The sequence below is a fragment of the Ursus americanus genome, chromosome 9 (assembly GCF_024610735.1).
Source record: "Ursus americanus isolate L20-20 chromosome 9, mUrsAme1.1.p, whole genome shotgun sequence".
NCBI lineage: Eukaryota > Metazoa > Chordata > Mammalia > Carnivora > Ursidae > Ursus > Ursus americanus.
The window spans coordinates 10,971,384-10,995,903 of record NC_142135.1 but is presented as its reverse complement, the minus strand read 5'-3'; the positions used below and the strand labels follow the sequence as shown (position 1 = coordinate 10,995,903).

Here is a 24,520-nt window from a genome sequence, read left to right as displayed (position 1 = left end):
AGAAGGCGTGACCAGGCTACAATGCTGGCCCTGCCCCGGCCCTACGAGAGCACGCAGTCGGTGCAGTACATGCTTGTTGAAGAATGGATGAACACTAGCAGTTCTATAGACAGCAAGACCTGTCATCTGCCTCGCTCCCTCCCTCCTTCCTAAATGCACGCCAACAGACACCACGCCATGATCCAGGCAACTTGCCAGCCACGGGTCTCCACACGTTTCCTTCCCTGATCTCATTAATGCCATGGCCCACAGTGGCATCCTGAAAATACAGTTGGTCTTGGTCCCTAGTTCCTGGCACCTAGTTCCTAACACCTTTGGAACCCGCAGAGCGCTAACAGTGTCTTTGGTATGCTACTGAGATGACTTGCGGGTAGGGGGCTAAATAGGATGATCACCAGAAAGATCTCCAGGCAAGGAGGAGGGGCTGGAGACTGTGCAGTCACCAATGGCGATGATCTCATCAATCACGCCTGTGTAATGAAACCTCCACGAAACCCCCTGCACGATGGGCATCAGGGAACACATCAACGTGCCAGGAGGGCAGGGAGCCCCGAAAGGGCAAGGGAGCCCCCTGTACCCCCAACCCCAATACCTTGCCCTATGCATGCCTTTCCCGTTTAGCTGTCCCTAAGTTGTATGTTTTATAATAAACTGGAAATAGTAAGTTTAGTGGGCCATTCTAGCAAATTATAGAACCTGAGGAGGGGGTCATGGAAACTTCCAAATGTACACAAGTGGCCCTGGGACTTGCTCCTGGTATCTGAAGTGGGGGCAGTCTTGAGGGACTGAGCCCTTCATCTGTGGGGTCTGTGCTAATAAATCCAGGCAGACTGTCAGAACTGAATTGAGTTGCTGGACACCTGGCTGGTGTCAAAGAATCGGAAAGTGGCCTAAGGTCAGGAGTGGCCAAAAAAAAAGAAGTCACTCTCATAAACACTCAGCTTGGTGGCAGGCGCTGTACTCCTCTCCATCTTCCAGCCGTGCGGCCGTCCCAGGCCCCGCTGCCAGACCAGCGAAGGAGGACAGCACTCTCTGGGCAGCTCTGTCCTCACTGACTCAGCTGCTGATTCAACTGTCCCTCTGGGTGTGGCAGCTGGAGGTACCCGGAACCAGCCTGACACCACGCCCAGGCCTGGCAAGTGGCCTTGCCCCTTGTCCTCTGGGTCAGAGGTCCAGCGGCTGGAGAAGGCTGGCCAGGAAGCCCATCTCCCTGCCACCCACCCCCACCCCCAAGGCCGTAACAAGAGATGTGCTGGAGAGCAGATCCCTCTGCTTCTACCGAGCACCTGATGTGTCCGACATCCCACATCTCAGGCTGGATTCCCCACAATCAGAGACTGAGACAAAGATTTATAGAAATGGTCCCAGGTAGATGAATGGGGAGATAAGACAGAGAAGGGAAGGAAGCCACTATGAGTGCCTTAAAGAGCAGGTTATCCCCAATGGAACAGGGCCCAATCCTCTGGGGACTTCTGGGAACAGCTACAGAACACACTTCAGAGCTGTGCACCTGGAGGGCAGGGGAACTAGAACATTTTTGCCCCCAGCTCCTGTCTTTCGTGGGCTGAGGGCTGCTCCGGGAGCGTTAACTCCTAGCACCTTTGGCAGGCAAAGTGGACCTCGAGACGCACAGCTCTGGGTGCTCAGCACAGGGGAACCAGCGTGTGCCAAGGAGATCTGGGTGGAGGCCCAATGCTGCTCCTGAGGCCTCCACGCCGGACCAGATACAGTCAGTCCTCATGGAGGGAAGCACACGAGGCAGGAGGTAATTAGCACCCAGGCAGGTAAAAGCAACGGCTGGAAGTGCTTCCGAGGCACTGCTGTTCAGCAGAAATACAATGCAGCAGAGGCCATGCATTTAATTTAAGATTTTCAATCGCCACATTAAGAGTCAAAAGGGCGGGAGCACCTGGGTGGCTCAGTCGGTTAAGATTCTGCCTTCAGCTCGGGTCATGATCCCAGGGTCCTGGGATAGAGCCCTAGCATGGGGCTCCCTGCTCAGGGTAGTCTGCTTCTCCATCTCCCTCTGCTTCTCCCCCTGCTTACGCGCACGCGCACTCTCTCTCAAATAAATGAATAAAATCTTAAAAAAAAAAAGACTCAAAAAATAGGTGAAATTCATTAAAGAAAAATACATTATTTAACCCAACATATCCAAAATATTATTTTAACATGTTATCAACAGAAAAATTATCAGTGACACAGTTGATACCCTTTTCTCTCATTCAAGGTCTTTGAAAGCTGGTCTGTTTTATACTTCTGGGACATATTCAGTGCTCGGTGGCCACACACGGCTAGTGGCTGCCGTACGGACTCCAGCACCAGTGAGGATCACAGACCCAGGGCCAGACAAGAACTGTAACGATGCCTTCCCAGGGCACTTAGACTAAAATCCAAGCCCCGTACGTGGTCTCAAGGCCTTCCGGAACCCAGCCCCTGCCCATCTCCCCGACCTGACCTTCTGCACCTTCGACCTCTCTTCCCACACCACTGCCTCGCTTCTAGTTGTCCCTCCTGGAACGTGCTCCTGTAGGGTCTCGCACATGCTGTCCCTCCCTGGGATTTTCCAGCCCCCAGACCTCCTCCTCCTGTTTGCTTCTTGCCATCCTCCATGCCACACTCCATAGGGTCCCTCCTCCCACCCTGCTCCCCATCGCTTGTTTATTTTCGCAGATTATACACCATCAGAAATTAACTGCTTCATTCATATTATTTATTGACTTTATTATCTCTCCCACTATCTACTGAATCCCCAGTAACTAGAACAATGTCTGGAAAAAGAGAAGGTGCTTAATTTAAATACTCATGGAATAAATGAACAAATGACCCTTGGGTAGAGGAGACACAGCAGAGAGAAAGGACCAAATTCTGACATCGGCACTGTGATTTGTGGTCTTTTGTATTTCCAGGACACAGTGCTGTCCTCCCCACAGAGCTTGTTCCAAAATGGAAGAGCAAGGACAGGGGGAAAGGGGCTGGGGGTGGGCAGCGGGGGTGGCTACAGGAGAGCAGGGGATGGGGGCTGAATGGGAGTGTGCAGGGTAGACACGGCATCCCCAGCAGAGGGAACAGCATGTGCAAAGTCACAGAGGCACAGAGGAGCCAACACACACTAACTCTCACCTTCTCTACTAGCATCCCCCTTTACTAAGCAAGGGTTTGCAGGGAGCCTGCGTGGCTCAGCCGGTTGAGCGTCCGACTCTCGATTTTAGCTCAAGTCATGATCTCAAGGTCCTGGGACAGAGCCTCGAGTCAGGCTCCGCTCTCAGCGGGGAGTCTACTTGAGGAGTCTCTCCCTCCGCCCTCTGCTCCTCTCCCCTACTCACATTCTCCCTCTCTCTCTCTCTCTCAAATAAATAAATAAATAAATAAATAAATAAATAAATAAATCTTACAAAACCAAAAACAAACAAACAAAAACACAAGGGTTTGCAGGGCTCTTCATTCAGTCTTCCCCTGGAAATAGCATCCCACCTGAGGTCTGGTGCTCACTCCATCCTTGCCCAACCTGGCAGGCGGGCTGCTTGCTTCTCCAACCTCTCCCCAGAGGGGCTCCCTGAGCTCCTGCCACCCGGAGGAGCCCTTGCTGGCTGGTAGCATGGGCCTGCTGCCAGGGAGCCTGAGACCCATGTCCAAATCGCTGACTGCCTTTTGGGAAAGAGAAACTCTCTTTACAGTAAACAAGAAGCCAGGAGGCTTTGAGCCCCAAATCACTAGGGTCCAGCAAGAAGAAAGCCTGACTGTGAATGAAGCCAGCAGAGAGGAGGACAGAGCCAAGAGGACCTACGATGTGCCCGGCACTGTGCTAACTGCCTTCATGGACTGGCTCATTTAATCCTCACTGCAGGAGGAAATTGAGGCTCACAGGGATTAGTGGCTTGCCCAAGGTCACATAGCAAAGACTCCCCTATTAGACAGGAGAGTCTCTTTATGTTTACATATAATAGCATGAAGGGAGCAAATTGAGACAACCCCAATGGCATCCCTGGATCCAGGCGTGCCTGAAGTCAGCCCAGCTGCGGGCTTTTCTTTCTGTTCTCCTGCTTGCCACTGAAAGATGCCCAGCTGATACAGAACACTCTTTCTCCCAGGGAGATGGAAGGGTTTACCCAGATCTCCCCATCAGTCTGGGGACCACAGAAGGACCCAGGTCTCCCGACTCCTCTCTAGGACAGGCCACCTGCCCTTGTGACAGCTCCCGGTGAAGACTGCCCTTTGTGCATTGATTGAACTCATCTGAACTTTCATTTGAAGCCCTGGGAAGGGGAAGCCAGAGTCCTCTAAGATTACATGTGCTCCCTCCAGGTTCCATCAGTGGCTTTATCCCCAAATAAGATCATGGCAAAAGCGATCAAAGGCTCAAACCAGATGGGACACTCGGGAGTGAAACGGAAGGACCTCAAGTTACCGGCAGGGAAGGTCTTCTCAGATTAAAACAAACACGCACACATACAACCTGCTAGGAGGAAGGGGAATCACAACTCTTCAGGGCAACATCAAAGCTGTCCATGTTGCTATGTAATTTACAACCAGGTCTGCAGATAAGCCTTCATTCTGCGTTATAATTGTCACCTTCCCTCTCCTGCTACTCAGAGAGCCCCACTGCCAGGCACAGGAGGCAAAGCCGAATGTTGGGAGTCAGAAGATGTGGGCTTCCAGAGAGGCTGGAGCGTTATTACCTGGGAAACTTGGGCAAGTCATCTTCTCACACATCACATCCCTCAGTGGCTCCCCAGTGCCCTGTCATTCATTCATTCAACAAACATTCACTAAGTGCCTATTATGTGCTAGGCATTGTTCTAGAAGTTATGGATGGTGGTAAGTAAAACTGTAATGGTCCCTACCCTCATGGCCATTATAATCTAGTGAGAAAGACTGACATGAATCAAAGCAAGATGGTCACATGCACGCGCACACACACAAAGAATGTGGGGAGTTGCACAGGGTTCCACAGAGATCCACTGTGATGAAGCTAGCCAAGCTGGAGGAGGTGTCAGGGAAGAGCCCTTAGAGCTGGGACTTGGATGAGCAGGAGTTAGCTAGAAAAAGGGGGAAGAAGGGAGAGGAGCACTGGGTTAGGGTTAGGGTTAGGGCCAAGGGCAGCATCTGGGAAGGCCCCAGGAATGGAGAGAATAGAGGTCCTTAGGGAACCAACAGAACCCGAGTCTGGCTGGAGTGCAGACAAGGAGGGGTGAGCACAGAGATGGGGTGAAGCACTGGCAGGCCACACGCGGTGGGGGTGGGGGATGGGCAAAGGTTGACGCTTACCTGAGGACAAGGAAGCCACAGGGAGGGGCCTCTGAAGAGTCATAGCCCCTGGCCCAGAAAGTCCTCGCTGCTCCCAGACCTGCTCCTGCTTCTGCCCGTCTCCTGACCCTCGGATCCAACTGTCCACCCATCAAACTCCTGCCTGCCAGGGGGAGGATGCTCTCGGGGGGCTGGTGTGTCAGGCACCAGGGGCAGAGACCCAGACCCACGTTTCAGAAGAGGCCGATGGTCAAAGGCGGGGCTAAAGGTCCAAATGGGATGAGCTGCACAAAGGAGCTAAGAGCAGAGGCTGGGGAACACGAGGCCGACTCTTGCCACACATAAATAACGGCCTGGAGTGATTCCAGATGTTGCCATGCTTGAGGTTCAGTTAAAAGAGCCAAAGCAGAACACAAGACTCTTAGACACCCTCCGAGGAAGCTGACTGGAACTTGCTGGCTCTCCCCACCTCCACGTACTCGGTTAGTGATGCGGGCATTTGTGTGTTTGCTGCCTGGTATCCAGTACCCCTTCTTCTGGTGATCGTACTCCAAATTTCCCTTGGGGAAGCCACCCCTTCCCAGTTCCCATGGTGCTGACCTTACACCCCCTCTCCCAGCTCTGCATGGTCAGGTGACATGGACCTGTCCAGTCAGAACACCATCATCCTATCCAAGGTAATTGGGACACGTGACCCAAGCTGGACCAATGGGAATGGAGTCAGAGATTCTGCTAGAACTTCACTTCTAGGAGGAAAAGCTCTATCTACTGGGGTTGTTAGACCAGCAATTGTAGGACAGCCCCCGGAAGCTGCAACATGCAGGACTCAAGAAGGAAGCCAGCATAGGGGAATGCACCAACCATGCCCTGGGCCAGGTTTTAGCTCTTAACCCCTTTCTCATGTGAGCAAATAAATCCCTTTATGGAGTAAGCCGGTCTGAGTTGGGTTCCCATCACCCAAAACCAAGATGGTCCCGCCTGGTACACACAGGGCACAAATTCCCTCATGACCTAACACACAGCCTGCCCACACCCCACACCCAGGCCTGGGGAGCATGGAGCGGCCATGGGGTTCTGAGCCCAGAGCCTGGCACACCAAAGACACACAACCACAGGTCATGACTTGCAGAATTCCCGGCAAAAATCCATCCTCAATCTCTTCTCTGACCAACTCACCATTTGGAAACTTTTTTTTTTTTAAGATTTTATTTATTTGACGGAGAGAAAGAGATACTAGAAAGAGCACAAGCAGGGGGAGCAGCAGAGGGTGAGAGAGAAGCAGGCTCTCCACTGAGCAGGAACCATGATGCGGGACTTGATCCCAGGACTCTGAGATCGTGACCTGAGCCATGGCAGACGCTTAACCGACTGAGCCACCCAGGCTCCCACTCTTTGGAAACTTCTGACAACTAGACGTCGCTCTGGAGAAGCAGCTAGAAGTGGACTCACCTGGGCCGTGGTCTGTGGCTTGGGCATCTAAGAGTCCATCAGCTGGCGGCTGATGAAAAGGCAGCGGCCATGAAGAGCGTGGCAGAGCTCACGGTCACTGCAGCCGGCTATGGTACTCACCTGTCTGCACCGACCCGCAAGCCTCCACCGGCAGCTCTGCCGCGGAGCCAAAAATGCTCACTCCACACCGCGCACAGCGGCACGTTTCCGCTTTGCATGCAGGAATGTTCTTGCCGTGCTTATCCATTTTCAGGAAAACCTGTGCGTTTACAAGTACCAAACCCCAAATATTTGCAGAGAACCACTTTTGGGAGCTTCTGGCAACCCACACAAAGTGTTCCACCTCTCATTCTTTTTTAACAGAGAAAATTGTTCTCTATTCCTATCTGTAAAATCCATTAGCTCAGAGCTTCCATTTTAAACCAGAACCAAATCACTTGGGTATCCGAGGCCGCTGCTTTCCCTAAGATTATCTTTGTAAGTTCTTTTTTTTTTTAAAGATTTTATTTATTTGACAGAGATAGAGACAGCCAGCAAGAGAGGGAACACAAGCAGGGGGAGTGGGAGAGGAAGAGCAGGCTCCCAGCAGAGGAGCCTGATGTGGGGCTCGATCCCAAAGGCAGGCGCTTAACCGCTGTGCCACCCAGGCGCCCCTACCTTTGTAAGTTCTAACATTACGGATGACCCAGCAGAGAAATGTGAAAATAGGGACCAAGGTCCATAAAAAAGCCCAGGTCCCATCCAATTTGCAGTCACTTATATACACAGAAGGAACACCTCCGCTCCAGGAACAAGCCTAGAATTGGCCTTGTATGTTGATGATCGACTTAGGAGCCATTGATTTGATTTCAACAATAACTTTTTGGTTTTTGGGGGGTTTTTTAGAGGGGGGGGAGGAGCAGAGGGAGAGACAGAATCTTAAGCAGACTCCGGGCCCAGCACAGAGCCTGACATAGAACTCGATCCCATGACCCTGAGATCATGACCAAATCAAGAGTTGGACACTTAACCGACCAAGCCACCCAAGCACCCCAACAACCATCTGTGTTTATTGAACATCTACTATGTGCCAGGCTCTGTGCCAGGCACGGAGATAACATTAGTGGATCAGCAGCTATCAGCACTGTCTGCCGGGAGCTGGAGGTCTTGGCAGGAGGTGGCAGACACACACAGGTAAACCAGTAATTCTGGGTTGTTACAGCACTAGGAAGAAACCATACGGGGCACAGCCAGAGAGAATGTGGCAGTGAGGAAAGAGGTGCCTGAGGCAACAGCATTTAAGCTGAGCCTCTAGGACAAGACTTGTCACTCCTATGAAGAGCAGGGAGGTTGGGGGATGGGGGGGTTGCAGGGAGAGGGGCCCTGCAGGCAGAGAAACAGCACGAGCCTGAGTCCTGAGACCAGCCAGTGCTGGAAGCCTGTTGAGGAAATGGGGACTTTGAAAGGAATCTGGATTTCGTTTTCAGTAAAATGGACTGGAGGGGGGGTGGGCGGGGGGAGGCATCGGGGCCCCGAATGGGTGTTAAGCAGGGGCAAAGCATGATCTCATGCAGGAGCAGTGGAAACAAGCCACGTTGGACATATTAATCTTGAGGTGCCTGCTTGACTTCCAAATGGAGATATATCAAGTCTGGAACTCAGGGGCCAGGTTCAGCTGGAGATAGAGTTTGGAAGACTAGAATTAGTCAACATACAGAGGGGCTCCCAAAACCCTGTGAGGTTGGCTGGAGCCAGGGGAGCCCTACTGAGAGACTGAGAAAGAGGGCAGATCCCAGGAAGAAATCCAGGCGGGCTCAGTGCCATGGAAGCCCAAAGAAAATAGACTTCTCAGAGGGAGAGCATGGCCAGCTGGGATTGCAAATGCCTCCTGGATGCTGAGCTGACTTGCAGAATTATTCTGAAGCTTTGAGATCTGAGGCAGGGCCTCATCTTAAAAGGCTTTCCCTTAGGGGCTAGGATGATCTAGCAACAGAGTGCATGAAAGTAGAAATTCCAGGCTCCGGGGCCAGACGCCCTACCACCGATGGGCACTTCTGTCATTTTGCGAGTTGGCCTTCACCAACTTCCCAAAGCTCCAGGAGCATCACCTGTTTTCACAATGGAGATCACAGTATCTGCCTCACTGGGTTGTTGTAAGAATTAAATGAGTTAGTAAGTAGCAAGTGCTTAAGAGAGTAGATTGCCTGGCTCAGGGTCAATGCTCAGTGTTAGTTATTCTTGCTGCCGCTGCTGCTGTTCCTGTAAGAATGAATGACAAGGACCAAGTGCTGGGCTTTGCATGCACAGTTGATCCTTGAATGACATGGGTTTGAACTGTGTGGGTTTCTTCCGACAAATAGGGTGCAGCACTGTAAGTGTATTCTCTCTTCCTCGTGATTTTCTCACTTTTTCTTTTCTCTAGCTTCCTTAACTGTAAGGCAGTACGTGCTACATATGACTTACCAAATAGGCGCTAATCAACTGTTCATGTTACCAGTAAGGCTTCTGGTCAACAGTAGGCTAGCAGTAGTTAAGTTTGGGGGTGGGGGGGAATCTTAAAGTTATATGCAAATTTTTGACAGCATGAGGAGCCAGCGTCCCTGACTCCTGCATTGTTCAAGGGTCAACTGTGTTATCTCATGTGGCAGATACTGATACCCGTTTGCAGATGGGGGAACTTGCCTAGGTCGGCCCAGTAAGTTCCGAGAGTAGCGCTGGCATTCATAACCAGGTCAGACTCAATGCTCTTACTCACTGCTGTACGATCCTTCGTGTGATGCCAAGATGGGTGGCTGATGTGCAGTGCAAGGAAGAACATGGCCCGCTAATGCATCAATTGTGTGCTATGGGCTGAATGTCTGGATCCCCCCAGAATTCATATGCTGAGATCCTAACCCCTCCGTGTAATGGAATTAGCCGGTGGGACCTCTGGGAGGAGATTAGGTCATAAGGGTGGAGCCCTTATGAATAGGATTAGTGTCCTTATCAAAGAGACCCCAGACAGCTCCCTTGTCCCTTCCACCAAGTGAGGATGCCGTGGGAATGCAGCCATTTACGGACCAGGGAGCGGGCTCCCACTGGGCTTGGAATCTGCCGGCACCTTGATCTTGGACTTCCAGCCTCTATAAGTGTGAGAAATAAATGTTTGTTGTTGAAGCCCCTCAGTCTGTGTGGGACTTTTGTTATAGTAGTCTGAATGAAGACATTGTGCTTCTGCTTCAACTGGTGTTTCCAGAGGGAACTATGGCTTTAAACTGGTTCTAACGTGCATGTGGTTATTGGAAAACCAAATCTCACTCTGCATTTCACGGAGTTTCAGATTAATGACGTGACAAGGCTGTGCTAGACGAGGTGATCTGAACTGCACTATAAGAAGCTTCCTCCAGGGATGCCTGGGTGGCTCAGTCGGTGAAGCACCTGCCGCGGGCTCAGGTCATGACCCCAGGGTCCTGGGATCAAGTCCTGCATCGGGCTCCTTGCTCAGAGAGGAGCCTGCTTCTCCCTCTGCCTGCCCCCCCCCACTTGTGCTCTCTCTCTCTGACAAATAAATAAATAAAATCTTTTTTTTTTTTTTTTAAAGAAGCGTCCTCCGGGAAGGGTAGAGTGTGGTCCCCCAGGTGCACGGAGCTCCAGCTCCCACCCCTGCCCAAGCCAGAACAGCTCTGCTCCCATGTGGTTTAGACACTGATGAAGAAAATATTCTGAGGAAACGAAAGTCTGAAAACTGCAAGACTTGGCATTGGCCTCGCTACCAACTTAAGGAATCAGAAACACTGGAGGAATGTGCTCTTTAACCAAATCCCCAGGGAACTCACGTGCATATTCAAGTTTGAGAACCACGTAAGAATCTCTATTACTGTCCTGGCCAACACATGAGCCATTAGCCACTTATGGGTCATTTCAATTTAAATGTAAATTCATTAAGATTAAGTAAACTTAAAAAATTCCCTCTCTCAGTTGCACTGAGCACATTTTAAGTGCTCAGCAGCCACATGAGGCTAGTGGACGCCACAGGCACAGAACGCCCATCATTACGTAAAGTTCTACCAGACAACCCAAACCCCTAGACCTCTCAGTCTGCTTGAATAATGCACCTCGTGTGTTTGACAGCAAGGCACCGCACTCTGCCATCATTTCCTACCATTTTAAACTGTATTCAAGGCATCATATGCTACCTAAGGATACGTTATTATACCTCCCATACTGGACAGAAACTACCTGCCACATATCTATTTCCCCCGACACACTCCGAGAGCCTTGAAGGCAAGAATCGTGCGTGTATTATTTAGGTCTGTGTACTCAGTGCCTAGAGCTTAAATAAATGCTTGGGAATTGCTTAATTGGCCCACATATCATAAATGAAATATGAAGCTGACAATGATTTGTCCTTGCTAAAAGCATTCATCAGCACATCCATTAGGATGGCTACTATTACAAAAGCAGAAAATGACAAGTGCTGGCAAAGATGCGGAGAAACTGGAATCCTTGTGCACCGTGCGTGGGAATGTAAAATGGTATAGTTGTGGAAAATAGTACGGCAGTTCCTCAAAAAAAGAAACCTAAAGTTACCAAAGGATCCAGCAATTCTACTTCTGGGTATATACCCAAAAGACGTGAAAGCAGGGTCCTGAAGAGATATTTGTACCCCCGTGTTCACAGCAACATGATTCACAAGAGCCAAAGAATGGGAGCAACCTAAGTGTCCATCGATGGGTGAACGGATGAGCAGTCTGTGGTACATCCGTAACAATGGGCTATCGGCCAACCTTGAAAAGAAGGAAGTCTGACGTATGCTACGACATGGATGAATCTTGAAGACACTATGCAACGATAAGCCAGTCACAAAAAGACCAATACAAAAAGACAATGTGACTCCACTTTTAGGGGGTACCTCAAGTAGTCCAATTCATGAAGCCAGAAAATAGAATAGTGGCTGCCAGGCACTGGGGGAGGGGGGACATGGGGAACTGTTGTTTAATGGGGGCAGAGTTCCAGTCATGCAGGACGAAGAGTTCTGGCGATGGATGGTGGTGATAGTTGCCCAACATGAACGCCACTTAAAAATCGTTAAGATGGGGGCTCCGTTGGTTAAGCGGCCAACTCTTGATTTCAGCTCAGGTCATGATCTCGGGGTCCTGGGATCGAGTCCCATGTTGGGCTCCACAATCAGGGCAGAGTCTGCTTGAGACTCTCTCTCTCCCTCTCCATATGCCTCTCCCCTGGCTCATGCTTGCTCTCTCTCTCTCAATAAATAAATAAAATCTTTAAAAAATCATTAAGACGGTAAATTTTATGTTAAGTGCATTTCAGCACAATTAAAAATATTTTAAATAAATTATATATAATATATACGTGGTATGTATTTTAAAGCATTCACCAGTACCAACCAGAGGAAACACATCAGCCTCCTGGCTTAGAGAAAAGAGCTTTGGAAGACCCCTGGTTCGCTGTCTAAGCGCTGGACCTCGGGTGGGTGCTGGCTGGCGGCAGGGGGAGGGAATGCAAAGGTGAGACATAGAGGAAGGTGTGGTCAAAGCCTGACCTGGAATCACACCTCCTCACAGGAGGCTTCTGTGACAACCCCAGGCTGAAAGGCACCTCTGGGGTCCCTTGAACTGTTCTAGCACTCAGAGTCCTCACCAACAGCTCTGCACCTAGCTGACCATCAGAACTTTCTGCAAAGACTTCACTCCAGGAGAGTCTGATTCCATACACTGGGGGGCTTTATTTTTACCGGGGTCTGCAGGGGAGCCAGAGCTGGGAGCCCCATTCTGCAGAACTTATATTATTAGCCTTACATTATGCTTTATCTTTTAATGCGTCTGCTGTTCCCATCTTCGCATCTGGTTTGCAAACTTCTCCGGGGGTGCGTGTGGGGGGTGACTGTGCCTTATCTCAATCCTGAGAATCAAAATCACTTGTGGAACTTTTTTCTAAGACTGCAGATGCCTGGGATCTACCACACATCTCTTCAGTCAGCATCTCCAAGCATCTGTATTCTTTTAAATGCCCTCACGAGGGATTGTGAGCACACTCCGAGGCCGAGACCCACCGCTCTGCGGGTGAAGAGTGCTTGATCCAGACCTGCTGCATACTGGCTGAGGGATCGACAGAACGCAGCCCCTCTGAGGAAGTATCTAGAAGGGGAAATATGTGTCTCATCTGTGTCATTGGTTCCAAATATTTTACTATGAGTATTTTGCACATGATTTCAACCAAACGATAAATAAAAACAATAGCAGTTAGCAGTTGGCGGGAACCTGATACAAGCCATCACGTGTTTCCTGCGAATGATCCCCGGAATGCTCGATCCTGTCTGAAGAAGGTACTGTGAATTGTCTCCAGTTCAGAGAAGAGGAAATCCAAGCACAGAAAAATGAAGTCACTGCCTCAAAAATTAAATGTTTTTTTACATGACATTTAGATTACAAGCAATCTCCTAACTTTAGAAAAGTGATCATCATCTTTTTAATGGCTACATTGGTTTTCGGTGTTTTACCCTAATTTTTTTTTTTTATCATTTTGCCCTAATATGTTAACTCATTTCTCGTTGTAGGGCAGGTTTTTATCTTGTTTGCAGCTGTTAACCATTTTAAATGTACACCTTTGTGCAAGGGGGGTATTTTCCATATTTCCGAAAACCCGTCCTTAGGAAAAATTACAGGGAAATGTTCTGATGGTGAAGGGCTTTAAATACTGAACAAAAGTTTCTATTGAGATGTGCTGAATGAGCTGGTCCAGCCCCCTCTCAGGGAGGTACTCTATGTCTCCGCACAGTCCCCACCAACGTGCACCAAATACCCACTATGGGCCAAGTGCTCTTGTGAACACTTTACAGATTCAGTCCCGCCTGGTCTTCACAAGACCCCCAGGGGGAGGTACAGATGGGACGCCTGGGGCAGAGAAAGGTGAAGAAATGTTCCCAGGGTCACAAAACCAGCGAGAGCAGAGCCAGGATGGGAACTCAGAGTTCTCACCACCAGGCCAGGCCTTCGGGTCAAGGCAGGTGTCCTCATGATTCCTTCATCAGCCACTCCAACAAGCAAAAACAAATGAGAATGGCAGGAAGGAGCCCTGCCCATCACCTGGGACCACATAAGACTCTCCCTGTAAACGCACAATGAAAAGGTCTGCTTCACTTCCCCGGCACAAAATCCAGACTCGCTCGCTCAGAGCAACACAGACTTGCTGAACTCAAGGTGCACACCGTCTAGATGCAAAGAGAAAGTGAAGAAGGGGAAGGTAAAGACACTTACTCCAGGTCCCCTTGTACGTGCTTTGTATCATTATATATGTCTGTTATAAGTTGAACCGTATACCTCCCCCACCCAGTGTTGACATGCTGGAGCCAGGTACCCATGAAAGTGAGTTTCTTTGGGTCTTTGCAGGTACAATTAAGATGTAAGGAGAGGTCACACTGGAAGAGGGCAGCCCCTTATTCCAATACGACTGGTGTGCTCATAAGAGAGAAGAGAGACCCACAGGGAGAAGGCTACGTGATGACAACAGAAGCAGAGACCAGAGGCTGTGGCTACAAGCCAAGGGACACCAAGCAGTGCCAGCAAATTCCAGGAGCTGAGAAGAGGCAAGGGAAGATGTTCTCCTACAGGTATCAGAGACAGGTGGCCCTGCCACACCTTGATTTCAGACTTCTAGCCTCCAGACGGTGAGACAATAAATTTCTATTGCTTTAATCACCAGGTTTGGAGTACTTTGTATTCCTAGAGAGGAATACAGCATTGTCTAGCCTCTCAGCTCCAGCAAGACAGAAGCAATGTTTTGTTCATCTTGGTATCCCAGCAACCCCAGCAGTCCCTGGCACGCAGTAGGTGCTCAGAATATGTCTGCTGAGTCAGCAAGTAAAAAAAATTAAGAAAGTATAAACTCAGTAGGAAAAGGGACTATATTTCTTATTTCTACTAAGAGACCAGAGAAAATTAAGCACTCAACAAATTTTATAGAATGAATGAACTTTTTAAAAATGAACAAATGATAAGCTCAGCAAGGCTTTGCAATGGGTCCTATTCATGTATGTCCCCAGGATTCAGCCTACGGCCTGGCACACAGTAGTTGCTTAATCAACTCTGAAGGAGGGAAGGAAAAAAGAGAAGAGAGGGAGGGTGAGCGCCAAGATCAGAAACACAATTTCCCAATCCTCATCTAGGTGACACCTTCTTCCCCTTTAGCATCTAACCAAGGAACAGCCAAGGCCATGAAATCATCCGGAGACGTTCAAGCAGGCTCACTGATACTGACGGGGCTTTTGCAGGGGAACTTGAATGTTGTTTTTCTAAAACGCATTTCTTTTTCTTTTACATCTAGAAATCATAAGGCTTTCCAACCCTTCCAACAATGTTAGAAATGCAGCCCAGAGTTAAGAGGTCAGCACCTCTGCTTTCAGCCCGAGGGACACATTTCCCGTCCATGCGCAGCCTTCATTCCTGACCCCTGCCCTGTGGCCAAAAAGGGACATCAGCTGGGCTCAGGGAAATTCAATTTGGGCTGACAGCTGGCGGCATGATAATAACAGGGCGTCTGCCTTGACCCTTTGGAAAAGCAAAGGCGGGGGTGGGGATTGGGGTGTCACAGAGGGCTTGGTGTTGGAGGGTCTAAAGTTTCCGTTCGGTAGTTGCTACGTATGGAGAAAAACCCTGGAAATAAAGCCAACTGATTTCTACTGCTGGCTCAGAATTCAATCCCACTTCCAGGTGCTGTCCTGGTGGTATTTGGGGTGAAAAAAAGGAAACGCATTGTTCTTTATTCCCCTGGACTTGAGCTTTCCCAGGGGCGGTAACTGCCCTGTGGTGAGGTGTGATTTCAGTCATTCGTTTGCACATACGTTCACGTTAATAACCAGACAAACCAAGCAGGAGGTCCCCGGACTTATGTCTCAATACATGGAGAAAGTCTCTGCTCCTGCGGGTTCCCCTCCTTGTCTACTGAACTCAGCTCCAACTCTTTATCTGCTCCACGAAAAAGAAGAGCTGACCCCTTCTCAGTGCCAGGTAGCAGGGAAGGGAGGGAAGTGCTTTCTGTTTTCGGATGTAGCCCTCACGGGATCAGCATACCCAGGGATGCTGGAATCTTCTCCCTATCAAAGGAGTCTGTTGAGACAGACAGCTACATTACGTTAGCAGACACAGACCTGCGTGGATTAGTTGGTGTGCCCCTCCTGTGGCCCCGGAGGGTCCAATGCTCAGCCTAACCCCGTGGCTGTCGATCTGTATGGGATCTGCCTCTTTCCCTTTCCTGAGCAGAAAGCTCTCTGAAGGCCAGGTCGTGCCTGCTGCTTACACCTTTGTATCCAAGCACCCTGGGCCAGGTCCCGGCACGAAGTCATAAGCAGTCGAGCCACATGTTATATGAAAGAGCCAACCAACCAACAAATAAACAAATACAAAGAAACAGAGGCGCTGGGCCTTATGTTCTAGTGAAGAGAGTAAAGGCTTTGCTGTTTTCTTACTGAAATGTAGTATAAATATATAAAATTATCATTGTCATAGGTGTGCCATCGAAAGAATTTTTACACCTGTGTCACCAGCACCCAGACCGGGGGACAGAATATTTGCAGAACCCCAGCAGGGGCCTCATGCTCCCTTCCCGTCACTACCCTACCTACCCGGTGGGAAGCCACTACCCCGCCAGCTGCGTGACACCTGACAAGTTACTATCCTTGCTGACTCTTACCTTCACCCTGGGAAAAGAATACTTAACATGCTGTGAGGATTCCATTTTTAAAATGCGTGTCCAGTGCCTGGCAAATGCCAGTGGTACCGTAGTAACAGCCATAGTTATAGAAGCACTAGGAGCAACGGTACTGGCAGCAGGAAACAGCAGCGGAAGTAACAGAAGTAGTCAGGATAGGTAGTGGTAACAGCAGACGCGGTCATGGTGGTAACAGAAATAGTGTTGATACTAGAAGTGGTAGGAGCAGCACTAATATTCAGAGCTAACACTTAGCACTTATTATGTTCCAGGCACTGTTCCAAGGGCTCCACCTCACTTAACTTCTCTAATGCTCAAGGCAACCCTTATAAGGATGTATGAAATGCGATTTTACTAAGGCACACAAAGGTTAAGCAACTTTCCCAAGGTCATGCAACTACAGAGCCATGGATCCAGGAGTCAAATACCAGCCATCCGGCCACAGAGCCCCTCCTCTTAATATCTGCTCTCTTCTTTGTCTACAAGAATGAGTCTCAATTTTGGTAAGCACATGGTCTCATAGAATAAAGACCACTTTTCTCAGCCTTCTTGCACCTGTGCAGAGACTAAATTCTGGCCGATAGAAGTAGAAGCAGCGGGTGCAATACCCAGAAGCATCCTTAAAGGGAGGGAGCCTGCCTTTCTTCTTCTCTTGCCTTCTTCCTGCTGGTAGATGTGATGGCTGGAGCAGCAGCAGCTACACTGGACCATGAGGTGCCTCGGGCTTGGAGGCCCACATGGCAGAGAAAAAAGAGCAAGTGCCTGGGTCTCTCACAGATTGCTGCAGCAGCCCTGCACAACTTGTGTCTGAACTTTCAGAAGATATATATATATATATACCTCTATTTTCTTTCAGCCAACATTCATTTAGATTTTACATCATTCATAGCAAAACCTAATCCTAAATAATGTCCTGGATTTTGCAGTTATAATTAATGTCACCTGAAAAGACATCAGCAAAACTATCACTTTTGTGTTGGACTCCTGACTTAAAAAATAAAACAAAATAAAACATGACTTCGGATATTCCTCTCACAGACAAACTAGGAAAATTAGCATACGAAACCTCATTTACCCCGAATGGCAGTTCATGTTGGGGTCACGTCAAAGCCTCTCAGGTTCGCCTCCCTGCCTCCAGCCTCTCTTGTCCATTCAGGACACTTTTGCTGGTCTAATGATACTTAAAAACAATTTCCATCCTAAAACTTGAAATAATTACAATGCCCTATATGTGCCTACTTTACACAAGACACTTTATTGTCTATTTTTTCTAGCCCACACACACAAATTAAAACATAAATGTTGTGATTTTCCTTTCAGAGATAAGAAAGTGGAAGAAACAGAGAAGGTCGGTGACTTGCCTGAGGTCACACAGCCAGTTGGTGGCAAAGCCAGAATTCTACCTCCAGCACCCATGCTCTTTCCACCACATGAAGCTGATTTCTGGAAAATGACAGCCACAGCAGACTGACCTCGGTCAAGTTACCCTGACAACTTTAAAATTCTCAGACTCTCCGACTTTTCTCTCATCTTCTTGTCCAGTAAGACAAACCTCTACCCACTGAGGTCAGACTCTGTAGACTCTACCACAGGCCCCTACCCCAGGCCTCAGTATTCCCAGCTGCAAAATGGGGCAAATTATACCTCTACCAAGAGGGAACATGGCATAGAGGAAAAAGGCAGGAGACCTGGAATCAGGAAAAACAGACTTCAAATCCACCTGGGCGTGTTCTTTACCTGTAAAATGAATGTAGTAATTCCTCCCTGGTGGAGTTGTCACATGGATGGAATGAGACCCTGTTTCTAAGAGTCATTCAGCTAAAACAGCACCTACTATGGACGGTGTCATCTTTGTTGTTATTCCTGACCTCATTCTGGAACCGCCGCCCTGTTACCTTGCCTTCTGCCTGAAGAACGCAGGTGGTGTGACAACAGGAAGCACTTTGAGAAGTCTACAGCCCTACAAATGCCACACATCCGTTTGCTACTAATATTCACACCCACGGTGTCTTTGTCAGATTCTAGTATGCAGTTTGATCAAATTTTGAATTTCAACCCCTCCCCACCCCCAAAGAATCCCTCTGCATTTCCCAGGCTGGGCTCTCTAGACAGGATGGGCTGAGGCCACTCACCGATTCCATAGTGAATCTCTCGACGAAAAACTGGAGAGCCTGGAGGCTGAAGATCTCATGTCTCAGCCGTCACATCAGAGAATTACCTGGATGGGGGCAGGAGAAAAGATGACAAGTGTCATCCAGTGGGACTGGGCAGAAGACATGTTCTCAAACCAACATGGGATTTCATGCAGAGGCTGGCATCCTTGTTAGGAATGTTCTGACACCACCGAGTGGCTGTCCAGGAATGGGAAGGAGAACAGCCAGCAAACCAGTGTTTCAGCGATCCACCTTGGGGCTGGTGTCTCTATCCTCGGATCTGTGCAAGTGCTCAGGGATCCTTCGTGCGTTCTATTTCTAGCTCTACAGTCGAGAGCAATTTACAAGTCATTAACTTCTCTAAACATGAAATCAAAGTGTGCTCACAGGTGCAACAGACAGACGGACCCATGCAGCTCTGTGCCCACGGGAAAGCGGAGGTGTCCCCCCCCACCCCCCACTGGCCAAGGGGACCAGTCCAGGAAGGAGGTAGAGCTATATGAATATACAAATTTCAGGACAGCCCCTCTGAACCTGAGAGAGGATTTTAATGAATTCATGCATACCAAAGCTTAATTGCTGAGTGCACAGAGCACAGGAAGTCTGGGATAAAAGGTGTTACGTAAGGGAACGGCTTCAATATTTGCAGAATAGAGGGGAAACAGAGGTGAGGAATGAAAACAAAATGAGCCAAGGGACCGCTGGATCCTTCTCCAGTGATCGCTAGCTCAGAGTGCCACCCCCATCTGGGGCCAGAACCCAGGGACACTCTAGACCCACCCTCTTTCTATCCCCATATCCAATCCATCCCAAGTCCGTCTCATTTATTCCCTAAGGTTCTGTCAACCTCTCTCTTTCTCTCCATCCCGCCTGACACAGCCCTGAACCAAGCCTCCGCCCCTCCCACCTGGGCCTCCTTCCTGCTCTCCTCTCATCACCATTTCTCCCTCTGAAATCCAGTCCCCCACACTGAAGCCAGAATCATCGCTTTCTTTTTTCTTTTTTTTTTCTTTTTTATCTTTTGTTGTAGAGAATTTTGTAGACACAAAAACAGAGAAGAGCACCCTGAACCCCACATACCCACTGCCCAGCCCCGATCACCATCAACTTAAAATCAATCTTCCCTCTCCCCACATTACTGTTTCGAAGCAAATAATCTTACCATTTTGGTCATAAATAGAACAGCATGTATCTGTAAGACCAGGTCTTTTACAAAAATATAATTGCAATAGCATTCCCATACCTAAAAAGATTGTATGATTGCCTTATATCACCAAAGATCCAATGTTCAGATTTCTAATAGTCCCATAAATGTCAAAAATGTTTTTTTAAACAACTGTTTTTAAAATCCAGACCCAACTAAGCTCTCTGCCTTACAATCGGCTGATATGCAGAATGAAAAATTTAGAACACCAGTCTGATTGTGGCACCGCACCCCCTCACCTCTCCACCCTCAGCTGAACATTCGTCAAAGGCTTCTCAGTGCTTTAGGATAAAACCAGAATTATTTAACATGCTCTGACTCCTGTCCATCTCTCTGGCCTCATCTTGTCCACTCAGGCTCACTGCTACAGGCATATGGACTTCTTTCAGATTCTGGAACTTGCCAAGGTCCTTCTGTCCCAGGTCCTTTGCCAATGCTGCTCCCTCTCCCTAAGTCTTCCTCACTTACCATCTTTGCCTAGTTAACTCCTGTACTTCTTCAGGTCTTACTTCTTCAGGGAAACTCTCCTGGCTCCTCCAGATTAGATCACAGAATGTATTTTAGGTTTCACTCATAATTATGCATTCATGAATGTGAATGTTAACTGATCTCTTGATCTGTTGATATGACTCGATTGTAAGCTATCTGAGCACAAGACTGTGTTACGATTTCCTCACTGGTGTATCCCCAGCACCAACTACACAGTGCCCACCCCAATATTAATAGATATTTATTGAATGAATGACCGAACCGGTTCCTTCAAACCAAAAGGCCAACAATGATTGTCTAAATCTTCCTGAACCTTGAATGACACATTTAAATTACATGGAGAATTGACCATCTTATTGTAAATCACATGGAGATGTGATGGACTCAGGAAAGCCAAGATCATCATTTAAAAGAAGGACAATGTTGAAGGACTCCTATTTCCCGATTTCAAAACCCCCCACAAAGCTGTAGTAATCGAAACAGTAGCCCTTGAATAAGAGTAAACGTATGCTTTCCCTCAGTATCACAGACTGTGACCTTCCTGTAATGTTCACCTCCGGATCCCACCCTCACTTGGTATACGACTCAGGCCCCGTTATTTGTATCAACGATCCGTGCTCCTCCCAGGCCGTTCCTTCACATGCTGTTCCTTTGCTTTTCTTGCTTCACCCAAGTGTGGAACCTGAAACAATGTCCGGGGGGATCACTGCTCCCACTTCTTCATTCCCGCCCTGATTTGAATTACACGTTTGTGCCCTCCATCATGTGCCTTTATAGTCCTTCCCTCTAGAGCACTGCAGTCCTCTTCCCCACCAGATTCTGGACTCGACCAGTGATTTATTTAAACCATGGAATGTGGACGGAAGCAACAGAGTAGGGTCCCAAGTCTACCACTCCTGTGATGGGCCATGAAAGGAATATGTCTCCCTGGTCCCTGTCGGCTGCCAACTCTCAGTCTGGACCGCAGACTGCTAACATGTGGAGCCGATCTGGACCCAACCGGACATCCACCCTGAGCAGGCTGAACCCAACCTCGATCAGCCAAGCCATAGACCCACAGACCCGTGAGCATGAATAGAAACGTCTGCTGTCACGCAAGCTACTGCAATTCGGAGAGTTGTTGTTGTTTTTGTTTTTTTTTTTAATTTGGTAAAATCTGACTAATACACATGGAAATACTAATTTATGGACACCAACGAGTATCAGTACAGTTTGGAAGAAAAACCCAAAAGCCACCCACGTGGATAGCACAGGTGGTCGGCAAAGAAGACCTCCCTACAGAGGACCTGCGTGGTGCCAGCCTGACCCCCACAATGACCCTGTAAGGTAGACAACACTGGGCCAGTTTGCCGATGAGAAAATTGAGGCTCGAGGATATGAAATAACGTGCCCACGACAGTGTGTGGCAGACCTGCGACTCCAGCCCAGGTTGTCTGACTGAGAAAGTCCAAGCCAGGCTTCTCTTCCACAGAAGCACCTAGTAGATGCTCAAAACATCTACCTCATGAGCCCATGGTCCACCAACCCCCCTCCGCTCTTGTCCCGTTTCCTCCAGTGGGTCTTCAGGAGGGGCTGCTGGGACAGAGTCCAGTGGCCACCAGGCTTCAAGCCCAGCGTCGCCAAGTTCCAATCCGGCTCTGCCCGTGAGCAGAGCCCCGTCCCGGTCAGTGAGCCTCTGTGGCTCACGGGTCCCTTGTTTGTAAAACAAGGCCACCAATCCTAGCCTAGCCTACGTCACTGGACTGGTGTGAACCTCCAGAGAGAGGGCGTGTGAAAGAGCCGTGTGAGGAGGGACACCAAAGTCAGCTCACATCCTGCTGCCCCGACTCGGAAACCACTCACGGCAGCTTAGCGTCCACGTACACGGCAGTATCGCGCCCACGCTGCTTTGGGATCCATTTACACTCTGAGACTGTTTGGTTTTCTTCCCCCCAACAGAGATTCTTTCTTTCCAGTTACGAAGGTAATCTGGGTCCATCATGAAAAATACTAAGGCATAAAACTAACATCTGTTATTATCCTAACGCCTAGAGATAAATACTGTTGGGATTTTAAGGCTATTTCCTTCCTGGGATTGGTTTTTGTAAGGATGAAACAAATAATGTCTTTCAATTAACACGATTTCCTTAGAACCGGGGAACTACCAGTAATTTAAAAAATACCACTTTACATTCATTCATTCAACCATTCATTCAATAATTTGTTTTGTACCTGCCATGGGCTAGAGACTGTTCTCACTGCCTGAATTCGGAGCCAAGAGCAAAAGAAAGTTCATGATCTCAAGCAACAAGCATTCATTCATTATTTTATAATTCAACAAACAGAGTGAGCCTACTATATATTGGGCACTTGCTAATAAAAACAGGAACAGCAGCTTCTTTGCTAGACTACTTGCTCATTATTAAAAGTCGGCCCTTATAACAAATGCATCTGGGTTAGAACTCAGAATATGGCTGTTGGGGGAGTTACTTATCTCCTCATACTACAGTTGCCTTTTAAAATTGGGATAATTGAAGTCCCTGTGTTATACAGTCACCATGAGAATCAGTGACAAACACAGTTAAACCACTGAGCAAAATGCTTGGTTCCCAGCATCCGATGAATGAATGGGAACCAACAGTGGGGGCCGTGATATTACGGACTCTTTGATCCTCACAGCCATCCTACAAGAAGGTGAAACTCAGAGGTTAAGGAACTTGTCCAAGGTTATGCGGGTTCCCGCTTAGCTGCCTGGAGCTCAGTTCCATGAGGGACTCTCTGAGAGATGCGGGGAACACACCGCAGGACTGCCATGCTGGGGTAGGGAAGCTGGGGCATTTCTGCACCAACTCCCATGCCTCACTGGCCCAGCACAGCCGGGGCGGGGGCGGGGGGGGGGGGGGCAAGACAGACATACATAGGAAGCCCTCCATGGGAAGAGACACTTGCCTGCAGTGCCCTCCAGGGTGGGCTCAAAGATCCAGGCAGGAAACACACAGCACCTATAACTAGGTGTTCAATAAATACACGTCAAAGTGAACATTGCTATCAACTCCCATGCTCTTCTTTACAACCTCTCATTTCCCGCTGCCACCAGGAATGGGAGATGGAAAGCGGCACCTGCTCGAGTGAACCAGAATTCATTACCATGGAGCACCACACTTTTTACCACTGGTGTTTCTGCTGCTTCTACTGAATTTCTACCCTGTAACTTACAGGATGTCAGTCGGGACAGCAATTCCTGCATGCCACGCAGGAATAAGGGACATAATTCATTTGGTATATAAACCCGTCTTTACTGCTGATCCCCAAAGAGGTGGTGGATTTTATTCAACAGAAGTGACTGCACGGATGTGGGGATGTGTATCCTTTTATAGAGGATGTTATGAACTCCTGAGTCATCCGCAGCTGGCTACAGCCTGGACAATGCCTTTTTTTCCCCATAGCATCACAGCAAACACTTGGCCTATTTACTGATTAAATCTTTCCTGGTCTGTGAAAGCTGTACTTGGAAAATCAAGGAGCTAGAGAAAACAGCCTGAATACATTTTATTTCTGCCAATCCTCGTCTTATTTATTAGAAGCCCAATTTGCCCAGTCCTACTTGAAACTCCCTGTCTTCCAAGAGGCTTTCTCCAACAATCTGGCCATGCTGAACCCTCAAGGCACTTAACGGCAGCAACAGTGACCCCTACTGGGCACTGTCTTGGAGCCAGACCCGTCCCGGGCACCTTCGTCACCCCATTCAATCCTCACCCTAATCCTGCAAGGAACTGTGATTGTCTGGATTTTACAGATAAGAAAACTGAGACTCATGGAACTTAGGTAGCATGTGGTCACACAGCTACCTGGTGGTAGTAGATTTAGGATTCAAGCTTGGAAGAGCTTGACTTCCAAGCTCAGTGCTGTACTCACTACACTACATAAAACAGTATAAATTCACACCGAATATACCCCGTTATTATTTCCTGATTGTTTCAGCTAGGTAAGTCAAACTCCTCTCCTACAGCAGTTGCTGAACGGTGAATGCTGGGGCCGCCGTGAGCTGGTCATGGGGATTCCGTACCAATTGCTATGTCTCCCAGTTTCCATACACACTAGCAAGCAACGATCCTGCTTCCCTCGCTGCCCCAAGGAGCCCTGAGTTAGGCACCTGCGGCCTCTCTGGCCAGGTAAGTCTGGACTCGTGCTGTTTCTCCTCTTCCATCTTCCTGCTGCCTGCCAGCAAGTGTTTGGGATGGGCTGGTCCTAATGACTCTGCCCAGGACCAGTCATTCAAGTATGATATAGGAGGAAGCAGACAAGGGGAGATTTG

General features: G+C 48.8%; 1 protein-coding gene across 4 annotated transcripts in view; it reads right to left on the bottom strand.

Annotated features, from left to right (window-relative positions):
• Positions 1-24,520, bottom strand: part of ASAP1 (ArfGAP with SH3 domain, ankyrin repeat and PH domain 1) — a 341,646-nt gene that overhangs the window by 286,016 nt on the left and 31,110 nt on the right. For all 4 annotated transcript variants that reach the window (XM_045812249.2, XM_087864619.1, XM_087864618.1 and 1 more), the window contains exon 2: positions 18,513-18,598. In XM_045812249.2, the coding sequence (XP_045668205.1) occupies positions 18,513-18,571 (59 nt within the window). In that variant the 5' untranslated portion in view covers positions 18,572-18,598. The remainder of the gene's footprint in view (positions 1-18,512; positions 18,599-24,520) is intronic.